The following is a 19,018-nucleotide window of genomic DNA, read 5'->3' as shown; positions in this document are numbered from 1 at the left end:
GCAGATTCATGTAGGAAGAAAAATGTGGCCGGGCGGGGAAAAATAGGGGCTTTTTTTTTGTTTTTTATTTTTTTTTTTTTTTTTTTTTTTTTTTTTAGGCTTTAAATTTCCTAATTTATTTTATTTTATTTTATTTTATTTACTGTTGTGGAGGTTGAAAATCAGGACTTCAGTTAATATAAAAATATTCTGACTTCTGGGTGGTAGTGATGATTTACACGTCTTCTCACTACAGCCCAGTTTAAAATCTGTCTGGATGGCAAACATGAATGAAATGCAATACCCAAATAATCTTTTATTAACTCTTTGCAAGCACCCTTTAGGCTTGCAGCTTTGTTTCTCCTTTTGCCAGAAAGCAAGAATCACTTGATGAGAAAACAAATCAAACCAAACCAAACCAAAACAAGAACAGAAAGCAAACCAAAACAAAATACACACATAAGCCTCCAAGTTTAAAAGCCTCCTCGGTTTGGTGGCACGGGCAATAGGCAGGATTACAGCTGTGCTCGCAGGAGGGGTCCGGCAGCATGTGACATGTGGCTTGACAGATTTTGGCCGGCTCCGGCAGCTCTGGCTCACACCCCTGCTTCTGCGCCAGGGTCGCTGCAGCTTTGGGAGGCTGATGGGCACGGACACAGGGGCTGGGTGCTCTGGAAAGTGATTTTGGTGCTGTAAAGTGGAGGACCTGCAGTGGCACTGCTGGGGAGAGGGAGAGGAAGGGGCAGCACAGAATCCACTGCCTGCATGCCAAGTCGGGAAGAGGGGAAGAAGAAGGGTCGGCTTGTCCTGGGCGTAATTTTCCCCTCTCCCTCCTGAATGCTAGAACCTGAAACGCCAAGGGCACTGTGGATTTATGCTTCTGCAGATTGCTCTGATCTGGACATTGAATAAAAGAAGCAGCTGTGGAGCTCTGGGGGGGATGCTCTGTACGGAGTTCGTGCATGAGGTATGTCCTGCTTCTCCTCTCTCTGTCTCTCTCTCTCTTTTTTTTTTTTTTTTTTAAAGGAAAATACTGAAAGTGGAGGTGTGTGAGTGCAAAAAATGTAAGTGCAAAAATGCATGCAGATATGCACAGGTGGATGTTTGCACTGTCTATATTCAATATATTCTTAATTCAAGTCTGTATTTATGGTAGCTTCACTAATACTTAGTATCTCGTAGATTCCTCTTGATTACCATTCTACCTTTCTCCTCCTTCCTATTGAATAAATCATCCTAGGAATGAAGACTTTAGGGTGTAGCCTTCTGAAAGGTACCTGAGAATGTCAGAAAAAAAAAATCTGAAAGTTTTGATATTTAGTGGCATCATAGGCTTTCTTTCTCTCTCTCTCTTTCTTTCTTCCTTCCTTTTTTCTCTCTCTCTCTTTCTCTCTTTCTCTCTCTCCTCTCTCTTTCTTTCTCTTTCTTTCTCTTTCTCTCTCTCTTCCACTCTCTTTCTCTCTCTTCCTTTCTCTCTCTTCCTTTCTCTCACTTCCTTTCTCTTCCTTCCTTCCTTCCTTCCTTCCTTCCTTCCTTCCTTCCTTCCTTCCTTCCTTCCTTCCTTCCTTCCTTCCTTCCTTCCTTCCTTCCTTCCTTCCTTCCTTCCTTCCTTCTTTCCTTCCTTCCTTCCTTCATTACTGGTTGATTTTAAAGAATGAAATTGAAATGGATGTCCCATAACACTCTTACAACAAGAAAGTACTGGCAGAAATGGTGTGTTCACGTCCCTTCCTCACAGCTTTGGCTGCTGTTCATGAGGAGGAGGTGATCGCCAGAAGCTGTAAGACGAAGTCAGCACGGAGATGTGATGGCACTTCACACCCAAGGAAAAGGAAGCTCCTGGTATTTAGCAGAATCATTAAGTCTCAGTTGCAGAGTACTGCTGAGGTACATCTGAGTGCCAGGCATCAGCAAATCCTAATATCTGCATGCAGTTTGGAAGGGAATGGGCTGTGTTTCTTTGCAGAGCTGGGTGCAGGAACTCTGTTAGCCTGGCTCACTGAAGTTTGTGGTGCCAAACTACTGGCCTGCTGGTACACAGGCAGCACAGGGACAAAATTAACATCAGGCTCAGCCTGCAATAGGAGAGAGATCTAGCTGAGAGACAGAGAAAGTGAGTTAGCATTTCCAAGCTGCATTCCTTACCACTGACTCTATATGTGTGCATGTTGATCACTAACCCACTGTGATTAGGTTTGTGAGCTGGAAAATTGTTGTCTACATATTTACTCCAGGCTTTTTATACAGCCTTAGTGTTTTACATAAGAACAGAACAGATGGGATTTTGTATGCTGGTCAGCCAGAAAACCACTCTTCCTGGGACAGGATCAGGCTTTTGGGTGTCACCAGGACACTTGTTTGATGGACAAAAGGGCAGCAATGTTGAATCAGATGGGTAGAATCTCCTCTGCAATAGCTCCACACCTAAAAGTGTTCCAGGAGCCTAATGTGAAATAGCAAGGGAAGTGAGTTGGGATTGCCTTTCTGCTTTTCTTTAGCTTGACTTACATGCAATACTTTTTCTTGCTGGATGTTGTCCTGTAGTGCTACATTGGGTGCTACAATGGGGTGCTGCCCCCTAGACAGCACCAAGTACCTGCTTAAAATTGTGCTGGCTGGATGATTTAGCCTTGGTTTTGGTGATCCATGTAACGTGGCTGTGACTACTTTTCATTTCCTTCTAGGCTGTCTGCTGATTATGCAGCTCCTATATGTGAGCAGCACCTGCTTTTTTTCACGAGGCAGTCTGGGGAAAGCAAGGAATGTGAGACCTGCTTTATGGCAGGTCTTAAAAGTAAAGCAAAAAAAAAGTAAAAAGTACTTAAAAGTAAAGCAGACTGCTTTACTGCAGTCTGTCAGTACCACAGACACATTCATATTCAATAAAACCTTTGCAGCCTCTTCACATCCCATGAAATGTCTGCGCTGTTTTCTTTCCTTTAGGCTCAGACTTAAAGGTACACCCTAATTACTTCTGCAAGGCTAAAGGGGGCTAGTGCCAGGTATCTGGTGAGTGTAAGTCACCTCACCACCAGGACTCCCAGGAACATTATTGCAGGGGTGTCCCAGCAAGAAATCTCAGCCCTACCTGCCCTAGAAATGGAGCAGGGGTGCATGCCCTGAAATTTGTAGGCAGGAGGAATTCAGTCATGGATGTGAGTAAATCCTGGTGTGCCAGAGCACTCTGTGGAGACAGAGCAGGAACACACATCTTTTCCTCCTAATATGTTGGCTTTTAAAGTTGAAGAATTTTGCAATGAGGATGCATATCCAGAGATGAATATTTAATCCAAACAAGGCCCCTGGTGTAATGTGTTCACCTTCATGGGCAAGCTGTGAGTGAGTTTTGGGTGCTGCCTCCCATGTCCCTTGGTGGGGGCACTGGAAATGTCCTTGGCTGAGGGTAGGGGCTGGGGTGCGGGGTGCTACAGTAAGCTGGTGTGGTGGTGGCATATACCACATATATGTGGTGCTTTGCAGTTAGGTGGTCTTAGGAACAAAAACCCAAGCAGAAGGAAATGCATGTCATTGCTTGTCAAACGATTTCATGGTTCTTGTGTTAATTTTTATTCCCAAATCAAGACTCTCTCAGTGCTTCATAAGCACTCCAGATAAAATATTGCTTGAATTTCAATTCATATTCTTCTGAATCCCTCTTAGCACTTTCCTCTCTCCTTCCTGCATCTACATCTTTTATGATTCATTTAGATTTTGTGATATAATACCATGGTGACTTTCAAATTTTTGGGTGTCCCTAAGGATCACTGATGCCTAATTCTTGCCAAAGCAATGACAATTGTCACTGACAAGTGCACTTCTCCATAATGTGCATTACCCATTCAGGTCCATTGAGTTGTCCTCCCTTGTGCACTGGTCTACTTACACCTCATTTTACACTAACAAATCTTTTATCTAGATTGAATTCAGCAGTTTATGGAATATGCAGTTATTATGCTCCTAAAATAATTAAATTATATCATTCCTTCCCAGAAGGATCTGCCTATGTTGGGAATTAGGATTTGGGGGGAAGATCAGTGTCTCTGATCTAACAGTGGGAGCTAAGAAGTGAGTGGCCCCAAGTTTCTCTCTTTGACCATTTTAACTAACTTCAGGAAAAAATTACCTAGGGAGGCTTTGAAATTTCCATTATTAAATGCTTTAAAGAGCTGGCTGAACAATCATCTGTAACAACAGAGATTTCAAGTCAGGATAAATACTGGTTAAGAACTGTGTGTCAGTTTGAAGTTCTCTCCAGCCTGTTTTTCACTGGTAAGGTTCGTAATGGTCACATGCCAGCAATTTTATTTCTCTGTGTCTGGCTTCTGGAAGGCACAGGCGATCCAGGAGGTTCCTGGGATGCTTTGATGACAGCTTCCTTCTCCAAGTGATAGAGGAGCCAAAGAGGTGCTGTGCTGGACCTTGTTCTCACCAACAAGGAAAGGCCAGTGGGGAATGTGAAGCTCGAGGGCAGCCTTGGCTGCAGTGACCATGAGATGGTGGAGTCCAAGATCTGGAGGGCAGTGAGGAGGGAGCACAGCAAGCTCACTACCCTGGACATCAGAAGAGCAGACTTTGGCCTCTTCAGGGATCCGCTTGTTAGAGAACCATGGGAGAAAGCTCTAGAGGGAAGAGGGGTTAATATTCAAGGATCACCTCCTCCAAGCTCAGGAGGGACGCATCACAGCAAAGAGGAAGTCAGTCTGCTTATTGTAAATAAATCATTCAAATAGCTTCCATAGATGCTGTCCTAGGAAAAAACAAACAGACAGACAGACAATCAAAAAAAGGAAAACGCATACTTCAAACACAGCCTCAGATCTCTGACTACAACATCACCTTCAAAATCATGCTGTTTTTACTGGAGCATTACTTAAAAGCATTGCAAACCTTTACCTCTGTTAGGACTGCCTGTGGTTTATATTAATTTTCCAAAACAGCAGAACACATTATTACTGCTAATATTGCTGACTTGAGTGCCATTACACTACCCCACATCAGTCCATTGGCCCACCTCTGCTATAAATAAAAATTCATTTTGTTTTCCTTCTCGGGGAAGAGGTTTAGCAATTTGCTGATAATTAGCCTTGACACAGAAGAAGAGATGAGACTCTGAAATCCCGTGGGGTTCACAGAATGACTGAGGAAGGAAGGGACCCCTGGAAGTCACCTTGTCCAACGCCTTTACTCAAGCAGGGCCACCTAAAGTAGGTTTTCCAGGACCACGTCCAGATGACAAGACAGGTTGCCCTGTGCTTGATCCTCTAGGTCTTTCTGCTCCCTTGGAATGGTAGGGGGCTGCAAAAATCTTCAAAAGATGGGAAAACAGATGGGCTAAGAGGGAAATATAATATAGATGGAAATATAAATAGTGAAGAAGTTATGGTGTGAACTGAAGTATCAATGAATAATAACACAGCCTGGAAAGATTTCATCAGTGGTTTGAAGCTGTTCAGGTAGCAGATACCATGAGGTTCAGAGCAGATGTGGCCAGTTCATAGGCTGGAATTGGCTTTTGGCATGGAAAGTCTCATGCTATGCCTGCAATGTGCCAATCACAAGTTATCTATGAAAGCCTTAAACCAAATGTCAGTGCCCAGTAAATAACAGGCACCAGTCAGGTCCATTCTGATTGCTGTGACTCACCTCCACAGAACGTCCTGATTATTATTATTATTATTTTGAAAATTCCCTTAGACTTTTCTCACTGTTCCTTTGGTGCCCTCCCTATATAAAGCAGTGAGCAGGGAAGTGGCTGCTGTTCTGTGGTCTATTCCTTTCCTTCAGGACATGAGGATGATGTGTCCTTGCCTTCCTTGGGATAAGAAGAGCCTGGCCAAGCCACAAGGGACATGATGAAACACCACAGAGAGAGAGAGCACGGAGCAAAAGTGATGCAGGGCTGGCAAAATGGCATTATTTAAACCACAAATAAATAAATAAATAAATTGCCCCAGATCTCTCTCTCTCTTGTTTCAGAATTACTGAGGGTTGCTATTGCTCTGTTTTAGAGTCTGAGTCAGGATTCTGGATCTCCTGAGATCAGCTCTAGTGGAACAATTCCATTTCAAAGAATATATTATTTAAAAGTGGAATCGTTTGTATTAATTAAATATGAATTGTCTACAACACAGGAGTAAGCATGAGTCCATTTCTCATAAGGAGCAGCAGGTTGGTGTCCTTTGTTGTGGTTTTTAATCTGTTTTCAGAAGCACTGGGGGCCTTTCGGCATGGGCTGTGCTGGAAAGATAATCTATATATGAGCTACATGGGCAAGCTGTGGTGTATTGCTCTCTGTTCCCATGCCTTGGTCACTGGAGACCTACTGCAAAGTAGAGTCTCTAGTCTTGTGAGAGAGCAAGAAGGAACTGATCCTTGATAACTGGCTTATTTTCCAGGGCTTGCCCAAATATAACGGTCACGCCTGATGGAGCAGTCATGTGTTACAAAACATCTTTTGAGAGCTTGTTTTTCAGTCTACGCTTGTTAATCAGAATCAAAGATTCAGTAAAAACAAATCCAAAGCAAACCAGAGAGATTTATATCTTTATTCATTTCTTATTTTTAAAACAAACAAACAAACACAACCACAAAACCACCAGTGCTCAAAAAGTGCACAGCCTTGAAAAAATGAAAGTCCTTGGCTAGACTTTACCAGCAGCTGTTTAGCCCTACGGATCCTCTGCTGTAGGTTTGCTTATTAATGTAAATAAAGCTGCAGACACTCACATAATTACTTGTAAATCTATTATTGCCTATTAATATTTTTATAATCACTGCATTGCTTCAAATCTCAGCAGCAAATTTTACTGCAAACTTTTAAGACCGAAAAAAGACAGAAGCACTAACTGAGGCTTTGATACAAAATTTTGATTCCAGTTTTCAGCAGGGTGTTTAGCCTGAGATGGGAGCCACATAAATCTGAGTTAAGGTTTTCTCCTGTCCCTGCCCTTCCAGTTTTGTTATGTGATGTTACATTTTGTTGGTTGGACAGAGCAGTGATAGGTATTTTCCCAGTATCAATGTCCAAAAAGTTGAATTTCCAAAAGTTTTCTGATTCTCTATTATGGGAGGAATATGTGACATTTTAATTTTTCTGATTTCTGTTATGATTAGCTCAAAAGCAGCAGTTTAATATGACAGAGCACAGTGCTCACTCAAAATGTAAGAAATATTAATTTGAACTTTTAACCTAGTAAATAATTAGTGAAGGTGATTATTCCTCTTCAACAAGAGTGAGAAAATCTATCCTAGAATAACCAGCAGCCTGGTGATTAAACAAGTTATCTACTAAGGAGAAGACAGATTCCGGCACATAGCCTGAGTCTTCAGACTTTAGACTTAAACAGAATTTAAGACATGACCATCTATCTTTCTTAAAAAAGTCTCTTCAGTTATGTTAGGAGGGAAAAAAAGAGAAGAGTTGAGGTGAGTCAAGGTAAGGCAAGGCAAGGATGGTGCTCTGTGATTGTTTTGAGATGAGTTTTCTGGTCGCTGTTATTTACCTTCCGAAATACAGCAGCTAGTCAGACTGTTGACTAAGGAGGCATGCCACTGTCAGAAACAAGTCTGGAGAAACACTGTCAAACTGGAGAAAAATGAGTACTGAGAATCAGACAGATAAGGGGGTGAGCAGCATTTGTCACCAGGTGTGTTGGTGCCCATGGTAAATGTTATCAGTGTAGCAGCCAGGATGGGTGCAGGAGGACAAAGCAATGCCCATGGGGGCATTTATCTATGCCTCCCATGTCCCATGCTTGCACAATGTGCTCTGCAAAATACAGGGGATGTTTAAATAAAAAATATTAAAAATAAAATAGAAATTTAAAATAAAAATTAAATGTTTAAAATAAAAATTACATCTGACAATATGAGCTGGCTTCTAGCTGACATTGAGGGCTAACTAACTTTGTTATGGAGGATCTGAGAAATGGCTATCACTGGACAAAGAAAAGAGAAAGATCGTTCACTTTTTCCCTCTTGAAAAGAAAACAGTGCCCTCTGGCACTAATGTATCCTTTTAGCTTTTGTCTTTTACTGATTCAGTTAAAATTATTCATAGTTTTGTTGTTTTTAAGACATATTGTGAGAGAAGAAAGTTAGTTTCTTAATTAACACTTGATTATGTTACCATTTTAGCTGTGACAACTCTTTTAAAGTAAGCTCTGCCAATTATTTCTCTGCACTTGCACAGGGGTCCATGGATGTCGTTTGTTTCACTCTACAATTTACATCTCGGTAAATTCATCTGCTTCCAAAAAGGACTGCAAAACTTATATGTGGTCCATGACTTTGCATGTAATCCATTCCTTGTGCTCCCTTGTCAAGCAGTCACATTAAAGCACTGCTGCCACAGTAATTTTCGCAGAGGACTCTCTCGGCAGCATCTAGTTGTAGCTCCCTTTCTGTGATTCTGTGGCACGTGCTGCATACTGCTCATTCTCATGATGGATAACTTTTGCCTCTGAGCTACACCAAGCTTTTTTTTTATTATTTTATTTTATTTTTTTTTATTTTTTTTTTTCAGATGTTTTTGCGAAAATGGTTGGTGTTTATATTTCCCTCATTTCCTCGCAAAGTTACAAAAATACTTTTCCCGTTTCATATCAGTTGGCTATTCTCCATAAATAGAATGCATCATTTCTTTTTGGCAAGCTAATATCAGTTTAAAGATGTTTTCTTACTAATTTAGATTAGGGTATTCAAGTTTAGCTTGCATCTGCCAATACCTTAGCCACATGGCAGAAAGCATAATCTGAATCTGGTTATTACAGCTCACCTGCTTGATAGCTCGATGTTTTAGAGGTTCACAGGAATTTGAAAAATAATGGAGATTGGTACATGTACAGATCACTTATACCATCAAAGCTTGTATTAAAATAACATCATATGGTCTCTTTCCCTGATTTATTAACTTTCAGGGGCTGTGGATCAGAGAGAGCCTTTATGACCTTTATAAGGCATTGTAATACTGTTGTATCTTAAAAAAAGCAAATGCATAAAACAAGAAAATCTAATAGGGTTAGTAATTCAAGTCTTTGTTTATGAAATAATTCATATTGGAAAATGCACTTCTTCTAAATTTGCTAGGATTTACCTGATAGTTAAAAAAATATTCCTGTCCTTAGTTGTTTTCACCCAAGCCTTAGTAGGAATTAGGTGCTGATCAGGATTGTGGCTTTTCTTGATATTTAATTATGAGAGGAATTATTATTCTGTCTTGTTCATTACATTATCCTTCTTTTTTTTTTTTTTTTTTTTTTCCTTTAAAAGTGAATTTTTCTTCTTGAATAGAGCTTCATTTTGAGGGCACAAATATTTCTGGCCTAATGAGGAGGATTACCATAATCTGTTTTTTAAATCGTGTATTATATCTCACTGGAACACTTTTTGTGTAAATCAGGCAAAGACCTGGTTTTGATCTTCTCATATCTGAAACCTCTTTTACTCTTAATTTACCAGATATGATTTAAAGTAATGAGGAAAGTTTTTGTGCATCTTTTTGGAAGTCAGAGATTAATTTGACTTTATCTGTTGAAAATTGTCAGCAAATCTGTATGCCTGTAATTTATTTATTTATTTATTTTTTATCTTAAGGCCAAAATAATTAGTTTTCTTCTTTTTCTTCAACCAGATAGGACTACTCTGTCATAACATTAACATTTTCAAGCAGGTAACGACTTATATTGAGAAAAACAGCAAAATCTCACACATTGTTGCAGTCCAGTTTCATCAGTGAAGCCTTCCTCCCACCTGATGGCCATGACTTGTTTGGAAACCTGCACCTTTCCTTCAGAGGCAAGTTGAAGAGTCCAATGCATGAGTTTCTGGCTAGGGTTAGCATGTACAGAAGTTGAGACTTCTTCTCTAAAGCTACTTTTTCAAGCATGCTTGCAAATTAAAAGATATTGTCCTCATGAGCCATCAAATAATGAGTGGGAGATTTTAATGTGGCTCAGGAAAGGAAGGTGTCCCTAAACATTTTGATATTTATTTCTATCAACCCAAACATTATCAAAGCTGGCTTCTCCCATGGAGTGGTAATGTTCACCCAAGGCTCAATTCTGGTAAATTGGGTCTTGTTTGTTTGTTTGTTTGTTTCTTGTTTTCCCCAAAGTTTGAGGGACAGCAGGGAGGGAGATATTGGGTACTTTAGTTGTAGGGAGGTGTCAGCAGGTATGTCTCTGGCCACACAGGGCTGTTAGTAAGAAGAATGTCTGCCTTCAGGATGCAGAAGAGACAGAGAATTGGTTAAATAATGAAATGTTTTTCTAGGGGAATATTGAGTATCTGTGAATTCATTAAACACAGCTGAACTGCAGCATCTTTGGCAGCATATTGGAGAGCTCTGGTGTGGAGGGTGAGGGAATACACAAAGGTATCTGAGATCAAGGTGTGGTAAGTCTTTTTCAACAAAAACACTGTTATTTGTCTCCTCTGGAGGAAAACAAAATGTTAGGTGTTAAAGGCAGCACTGGTTTCTCTCTTACCTTTGCAGTAAAGTTAAATAAAATGATTCTCTCTCCCTCGTCTTGCTTAAATGTGCATGAACATTCCTTGAGCAGCAGTCTATGAAGTTATCGGTCAGAGTCAGTCTTTCTGCATACCAGGAAATAGGCCTAATTCTTCACTGTACAGGCAAAATGAAGCTGTTTTTTTTTTTTTTTTTTTTTTTTTTTTTCTTTTTTTTTTTCTCCCCATTATTATTATTATTTTAATTTTTATTTATTTATTTTGTTTGTTTGTTTGCTTTTTAATATTAAAGGTGTCACTGATCTTCTGAATTTTAAGCCCCTGTAAGTTAGACTCCAAGGATGGGATTCATCTTATCCAAATCTGGTGTTTCTGTCATGGGTATCTACAAGAGAAAAAGATGTTTTAGTTTCCAGTTATCCATGAGGGTGAGTCCTTGCATGCTAATGTAGATACACAGAGCTTGATTCAATTGCCTAAGCATGGACACCTAATGCTCATTTGAGATGCTTAAAGGTAGATGCCTTGTTGTGGAGTCCTGCTACATTCAGGGTCAAGAAGAGGAACCTGTAGACAATGACCCAGTCTATACTGGGCTGGTGTCAGCTTCTCAACCTGCAAGGATGTCTGCCAGATTCTAGTTTTCCCTTACCAGGGTTCACTGTATTGATCTTAAGCACATTTCACCATTTTCCCACAAAAGAATTAGGAAACTCAACCAGCCTGCCTAGGTGAGTCTTATTTAATGCTCCTGCTGCGTCTTCATACCCATAATAGCCAATTAATGTTTATAACCATAACCATGTGAAGTTGTTTACCTGGGAACCCAGCAAAATAATTCTAAGAATAATTTATGGATACAACTCTTCATTTTACTGTGAAATTTGCACAGCTCCAGTCTGTAGAAACAGTGCGCCTCAGGATATGAAGAAATTGCTAGGACTGTCTAACTAATAATTCCCATTTTCTCAGGATTATAAGAACAGTGCATATAGATAAAGACAATAAGTTCAGCATGCATTAACAGATCAGACTATGAAGCTATTCAGACATGAGCAATTGCCCTACTTTTTTTTTCCCAGATTCTCAGTCTTGGGTCAGTCTTCTGGGTCATTTGTCTAGAAACATGAAGCTCTTTAAGATATTCAGGGAAGACACTTCAGAGCCTGTGGCTTGCATGCCAGAACACACTGGTTCCTAGATATTGCTCACATGGATTACTGTGGTGATTGCAATATGAATCATGACATTCTTGGATAAATAAAGACATGAAATAAAATATGGGAGAATGCTTTATGCAATTTTGAATTGGATCATGTAATGCCCTGGGAGCTGGTAGAACAGAAATGAAGACGTGAGGAAACATATTATGTATGAGAAAAATTATCTTCATAATTTCTTGTGGCAGGCGTTATCTATTACATACTCTTTTTTTTTTTTTTTTTTTTTTTTTTTTTTTTTTCCCAGACACTGACCTGGTCATGAATGGGATGGCATCAGATTACAACACTTCCTCCCAGGAAGAGTACCTCCCACACTACCTCCAGAAGGAAGACCCCTTCGCATCAAAGCTTTCTAGAGAAGCTGACATCGTAGCTGGGTTTTATTTGACAGTAATTGGTAATGATTTTTTAATTCAACTTTGAAACATGGATATGTCGCTGAATCCTTGCAGGCATTCATAAAGTAGCTTTATGGCTTTAACTCATTTATTTTCTCACAGCTCAACCACTATATTCTCGGTAAAGCCAAGCCCAGGTTGTGTAACAGTGCTGCACCAAACTGTGCACCAGGTCTCAGAAACCTGAACCCCATGGCTAAAAACAGGATATACAACATATTCCTTCCCATTGATTTCTTTTGGATTCATTCTCTGATTCTACTTGGGCACAAAACACAAAGACCTTTCAGTCCTACCTTCATGTTTCTCATTCACTATTTTGCATGCGTGCCTCTTTTACTGCCTTTCCTCTGACTGATCGAAGAGTAATCTGATTTTATTTTCTACTGTGGAAGTCTCACAAAGGCTTGAATAACGCTTATTTCTCACCAGCCTTCTGCTTATGTCTTTAGTGAAAAAATAATTCAGAATGATAGAGCTGATAAGTGAAGCTGTAGCTGTGCTCTGCTCTGCTTAATATCATCGAGCTGTTTTCAGTATTCATGCACCATTTTGTATGTATCTTAGCTCTTCATATTCTTTATATATGTCTAATATAAATATTATTTTTGATAACTACTGTGCAAAGAGATTTCTTCACTGTACTGTCCAAAATATTCCCCCTCAGGTCTTTTTTGCTCAGTTAAGCAAAGTTACTTTTAATCCCAGGGAATATGTCGGAGGAGCTGAAATTAATTCTTCCAATGTATACTGTGTTGCCTGTTTATATGGGCTGTATTCACTGTAGATTTATCCAGTTCCAAATAACCCTGCCAGGTGTGAAACATCTTGAAAAGCAAAGGCTCAAATTAAGGCAAAGACAAGAAATCATAAATTTCCAGTGAGAAACCACCCCCCAACCATGTAGGCATAGTCTTAAGCAGGGAGTGTGAGGAGACTGACTTTATAGTTAAAAAGGGCTTATAATGGTTCAACTTACCTGTTGATTATATATGTGGCTTTTGCATTTATAGCATGCGATACCACTGGTATCCTGCACAGATAATTCTTAGCCCTTTTAGCAATCATGGCAATGATTTCAAGCAATCGTTGCCTGGCTGTGGGTCAGCTGTGCCCTCTGCCATTTCAGCTATGGCAATTGGTTTCATGTTTTTTAGACCAGTTTTTGACCAGCAGTATTTTTGACACTGAGATGATTTCTAACAGCAGAGTCCCCACTGCTTTTGCCGGGTCATGAAGAACTGCTCTGCAGAGATTTTAGGTGGTGGATAAGGTCTCTGTTTAAGGTAGTGGGGAAGGAATTGTAGCTCAATGAAACAATTCAGTGACATGGTGGACTTGGCAGTGCTAGGTTAAAGGATGGACCAGATGATCTTAGAGGTCTCTTCCAACCTAAATGATTCTATGATTCTATGCTCAAATTCCACATGACAGGCTTGCTGAGGACATAAATTGTCTTTAATTGGCAGCTTTATAGTTAATCACAGCTCCCAAGTATTCAAAGAAGCAAGCAAAATCTATGTGCCTAAATAGCTTGTGGGCACAGTTGTGGTAACTGTGCAGTATTGCAGACATACTTGATTTACTTTGTAAACTGTGTTATCAGTCGAAGATGGAAAACAGCTGGAGCATCCAGTGAGGATATGTCTGTGTTTTCTTATCAAAACTTGTGGTTCAGAACAAACCTGTCCTTGGTCATCTTCTGCCACTGAACTGCATCTCTTCTTCCTGTGCAGACCCCTTCAAGAAATGCTCTTCCATCCTGAGGATGTCTGGTATGGACATCCTGATGGTAGTGAGAAGGACCACCTGTGCAGAGGAGGGAAGTCGGGAGGTGGGAATTAATATTGGGCATCTTTGTGCTTGAGGCTAGAGAGGTGGATTTAAAATATGGTTCAAAATGGGAAGAAGCTTCACAGTGAGTGAACAAGACTAGGATCCTATCAGGACAGTTGGCAGAGGTTTTAGGGTCAGGACAGTCAAACAATTGAAATATTTCAGTTTGTAAAGATAAAAATGCATTTCTCTGTTTTTAAAGAAAATCAAGGGTCTTGACCAAACCTTACATTCTCTGTAAAACATGATCCTAACTAGTTCACCTCCACATGTTTTTTTTTTTTTTTTTTTTAATCACCTTAAAAAAAATCAAACAGGACATGTGGTTTTAAGAATCGGATTATTTTTACCTTGCCACTTCCCAGCTATCTTTTTCATCACTGATGTGATTGATTTACTGCATGGGTGACTCACTACCAAGCGGAGACCTGCTGGCAGTCAGCTTCTTCAGAAGCCCAGGGCAAGTAACCATCGATTTGCAAACTTGTTGCACACTTCCTTGGTGTATTACAAAACACCTTAATTGAAAACAAAATCCTGAATTAATATTATTTTGTTCTGATGGTTTACACCCCTCTCAGATAGGAGAAAAGGAGTCTTATTTGTTCAGATTGCTTCTTTCATGCGCTTTTACCTTTCACTTCAGGTTACCTATCTGTGCCTGGAGCTTTCCCTGCAGGTGTCACATTTTTAGCTATTGCATCCTTGGCTCGTTGTGTGGAGATAAGTAATAGGGTTGCACTGCCATGGACAGTTCAGCCCTGAACCATTTCCTCATGATAAAAACAAACAAACAAAAAACAAAAAACAAACAAACAAAAAACAACTTTCTTTTATATCTGAAGAGTCTTTTGTTCCCGGTTTCCAGCTCTGGGCTCTGCCCAGGCACACAGCCTGCCATCACCTGCTAGGGTTGGGAGCTTGCACCAGCAAGGACTTTGGATAGCTGCTAGCAAACCCTTTTCAATAGCAGGGAAAATAAAACATTAGATGACTTGTCTAGAGAGATTGTAAAGTTTCTAACATCAAGGAGTTTAAAAAGAATCCAGATAAGCCACTGTCAAAAAATGATAGGTGCAAAAGTGTACAAAAATTATTACTTGACACCTTCCAGCTGTAGGATTAGAAGGAAAGTGAACTGGGATCATCTGAAATATTGCTATTAATAATAAAAATTTCTTCAGAGACTTATTTGATCAAGAAATCTCTATGGACTTCCTGTCTGTTCAAAAAGATTCAGGACAATGACAGGTGTTTTTGAAAGGTCTTTCAAAGAAAATGATGGCACACTAGGTATCCTTAATTTCACTGGAGATAAAATGAGTATAAAAAGATTAAAATATATGAAATGTACTCAGCAACGTTGAAAGTGATTCACTTAGCTGCAAAGAAAAAAAAAATCAAATGAATACCTGTATCTACTTATAATTTAGATTAAATTTTCAGAGCCATAAAAATGGGATGTGCTTTAAACTTAATTCACCAAGGATAAATCAAATTTGCTGACAAAACCTAAGATTAAAGGATAAGCCAGCTTCTGTTATAATATGTTTATTCTTATTTTTTTTTAATAATCTGGAAAGCAATACTTGCAGTATAAAAATAGGAAGTGTTTCCAATTAGATGAGCATGACACTTATTACTGAAAAATTCAAAATCAAAGTACCTTTCTTCTGAGTTCACTAAACCTTCAGTGCTGCAGTCCTTCATATTTATTGTGAAATAGTTTGGTTTTAGCTGCTGGAAGCCATTTTTCTCTGCCCCTCAGATGTTCCCAGGTTTGGTTTATTGGTTTTGGAAGAACACAACACCTTTGCAAGGTGACCATTTCATTGAAGGGCCAAAGAAAATGCCTATTTAATTCCTGAGGTCTAATTCCTGAGATTTGGCCTCACAGCAGAGAATGAAAAGAGAAGCTGATGAAAATTATGTGGCGTATTTGGAGATGGCAGCTTGGCTGGGAGGATGGTGAGATGCCGTCTCTTTTTGGAACGGGTAGAATACAGCTGAGTGTGCACCACCAGCACAATGTGTAGGAAGGCACCATGACAAATGATTTTTTTTTTTTTTTATAGTATTGTGGAGGGTTGGCCCCAGGTGGCAGCCAAAAACCCATGCAGCCACCTGCTCACTGCCCTCACTGTGAAATGGGAGAGGAAATAGGAAGAGCAAAAGTGAGAAAGCTCGGATAGGGGGAGAGAAAGATAGGGAGGTCACTCTTTTCTTCATCTTCTTCTTAGAATCACAGAATCATAGAATGGTTTGGGTTGGAAGGGACCTTAAAGATCACCTAATTCCAACCCCCCCTGCCATGGGCAGAGACACCTCCCACCAGCCCAGGCTGCCCCCTGCCCCATCCAGCCTGGCCTTGGGCACTGCCAATGATGTGGCATCCACAGCTTCTCAGAAGCCTGTGCCAGGGCCTCACCACCCTCTGAGTAAAGAATTTCTTCCTTATATCTAATTTAAACCTACTCTCTTCTGGTTTAAAGCCATTACTCCTTGTCCTATCAGTCCACTCCCTGACAGAGTCCCTCCCCAGCTTTCCCTTTAGGCACTGGAATGTTGCTGTAAGGTATCCCTGGAGCCTTCTGTCTCCAGGTTGGACAACCCCAACTCCCTCAGCCTGTCTTCATAGGAGAGGTGCTCCAGCCCTCTGATCATCCTTGTGGCCCTCCTCTGGTCTCATTCTAATAATTCCATGCCCTTCTTGTGCTAGGGGCCCCAGAGATGAGCACAGCACTCCAGGTCTCCCAGGAGCAGAGCAGAGGTTAGAATCACCTCCCTCGCCCTGCTTGGGATTAGCCCGGCCCCGGTGCAGCACCTTTTTTCTCTATATATTTAGCTTCTTTTCTCAAATATACCATCACGGAAGTGCCACAAACTCCTCTGGCTGGCCCAGTTTTGGCTGCAGTGTGTCCACAGGGGAGCTGGCTGGAACTGGCTCCACCTTGTAGCTCCACTAGGCAACCCCAGCCTCACTCCACAGAGGCCACTGCAGCCTCCCCACTACCATAATCTGGCCATTTACACCCAATTCAAGTAAGAGCACAGGGTGGTGAAAACTGCATCACCTTTAGGGGTGAGACTCTTGCTTTCTGAAACAGATGTTGTGTGCTTTACAACTTTTCCACTGCAAAGCACTCATTCCAGGTCCAAACTCTTTCAGATATGAATTAGTAAAGAAATAGTTTCCTTTAAGGGAAATGGAAACCCTGGAATCTGGGGTATCAGTGTGATTATCTCCATGGTTGACCAACCATCTGCAGCATGGGGCCCTATGGGTCTTGGATGGTGATACGGCAAAAAAAAAGAGACCAGACAATACGAACAGGTACTCTTTTAATGCACTGAATTCCAGATGGAAGTTATAATAAAGGTTTTTTTATTATTATTATTTTTATTATTTCATTTCTTATTGTGATATATATATATATTTTTTTTTGGTAAAATTTGAGATGTTATATTGATACAATAATTTTGCTTATTTTAGAAAGGTATCCCCAACCTCTGATTGTAGTGTAGAATAAAATTTAGGCTGGTCAGAGATTGGGGTTCTTGTGATTAGACAGCTTAATTTTATTCTTGTGGCTTTATGAACGCTTGTGAGACAAATGGGATTGTTGAGAACAGAGGAACTATGGGATTTCTATTATATGCATTCATTCAATAGCTGTGCAGGCTCAGGTGGTGTGAAGGCAATGTCTTGCTGCAGAGAGGAAAATAACATTTGTTGTGGGTGGGAGATATTTGCAGTAGATGTCTCTATGAGCCATGCAATGAGGATGAGATGATCATGTTTCAGAATAAAATACCTAGCCTTGGGACTAAAGAGATAGGCTGAAAATACCAGAGAATTTCACAAGGAAGATGGGATATTGCTGTTTTTAAGGAGAACTCTACCTTCATTGTTTTTAATTTTCCTTTTTCTTTTATATTATAGGGATTCTTTCAACTCTGGGAAATGGGTACGTTATTTTTATGTCTTCAAAGCGAAAAAAGAAGTTGAGACCTGCTGAAATAATGACTGTTAATTTAGCAGTGTGTGATCTGGGCATTTCAGGTAATTTGATGTCATATTTTTATTAATTTTTACTATCCCACCATTCTTTCTGGCAACAGAGAGACAGTCCTCTGGAAGTCCTAAAGAGCTCCAAGCGCCTTTTGTTACTATTTCTGCTCTATTATTTGTATATGAATAGGAGAGAAGTATAGAAAACATTCCTGAACAACTTGATGAAAATAAGTGAAAAGTATGGAGGAGAAAATAAGGTTGGATTTGTCAATTCTGTGTCAGGTAAAGCTCATGTTCACCTCAGGACTGTGCAGACCTTCAAAGACAGCTTCCATGAACATGGTGGCACAATAAGCATTAAATAGATTTGCATTAGTATTGAAGAAAATTGCATTTTCTTGCTGTAGGGTGCAACAGAAGAGATCCAGGTACTTTGCGAATACATATCAAGCCAAATCTTAGTTGGGATGGGGGTGAGGGAAGCAAAAAAAAAAAAAACACAAACAAACAAAAAAAACAGTCATCAGACTATCAAAGCTAATACTTTTCTTGCTAGTGACCTTCCTCTTTTATCTTTATGTCAGATAAATAAGCATTTGTCTCAATCTATAGAGTAAGAGAAACATCAACCAACTGGAGGGATTTCTATTTTAACCTGACAGCCTGAATGCCCTGGAATGAGAGTAGGAAGTTTTGTAACGGCTTACGCAAAGCTGGAGAGTCAAGAGCCTTTGGAGATCATTTCTTTGGCTCTTAACATGAATCTCATTAAGCTGCTCAGGGCTACATGCAAATGAGAGGGAGAGGGCTGGACATCCTTTAGGAAAGGATATTTTGGATGGCAGGCAATCCAGTGAGTATAAAGGCCTGATGTGACTCAGCTATGATCATGCAGTGTCCCCATTGCAATATAAATGGCACGATGTTCCCATGCTCCCAAAGTTATCTGTTCCCTATATTTTACATATCCCAGCTCCAGTACTCCAGTACACCCTTTTCTTTCCATCATTTTTTTTTTTTTCTCTAAATGCCTAAAATAGCACAGAACAACATAAAATGATGTCTCCCAGCCCCTCAGAGAGCTTTTTTTTTTTTTT

The 19,018-nt window shown here is 40.1% G+C and overlaps 1 protein-coding gene across 3 annotated transcripts in view; it reads left to right on the top strand.

Moving 5' to 3' along the window:
- Nucleotides 1-401: 401 nt before the first annotated feature.
- Nucleotides 402-19,018, top strand: part of OPN5 (opsin 5) — a 32,210-nt gene continuing 13,593 nt past the window's right edge. The window contains exons 1-3 of one of the 3 annotated variants that reach the window (XM_035322338.1): nt 402-946; nt 11,917-12,069; nt 17,850-17,969. In XM_035322338.1, the coding sequence (XP_035178229.1) occupies nt 11,931-12,069; nt 17,850-17,969 (259 nt within the window). In that variant the 5' untranslated portion in view covers nt 402-946; nt 11,917-11,930. Of the gene's footprint in view, nt 947-11,165; nt 11,181-11,916; nt 12,070-17,849; nt 17,970-19,018 lie in introns of those variants that run through there. The other 2 variants (XM_035322336.1, XM_035322337.1) reach the window with 2 other exon arrangements.

This window comes from Oxyura jamaicensis, chromosome 3, assembly GCF_011077185.1.
Source record: "Oxyura jamaicensis isolate SHBP4307 breed ruddy duck chromosome 3, BPBGC_Ojam_1.0, whole genome shotgun sequence".
In the NCBI taxonomy this organism is placed as follows: Eukaryota; Metazoa; Chordata; class Aves; order Anseriformes; family Anatidae; genus Oxyura; species Oxyura jamaicensis.
This window is presented reverse-complemented; position numbering and strand designations above follow the sequence as displayed.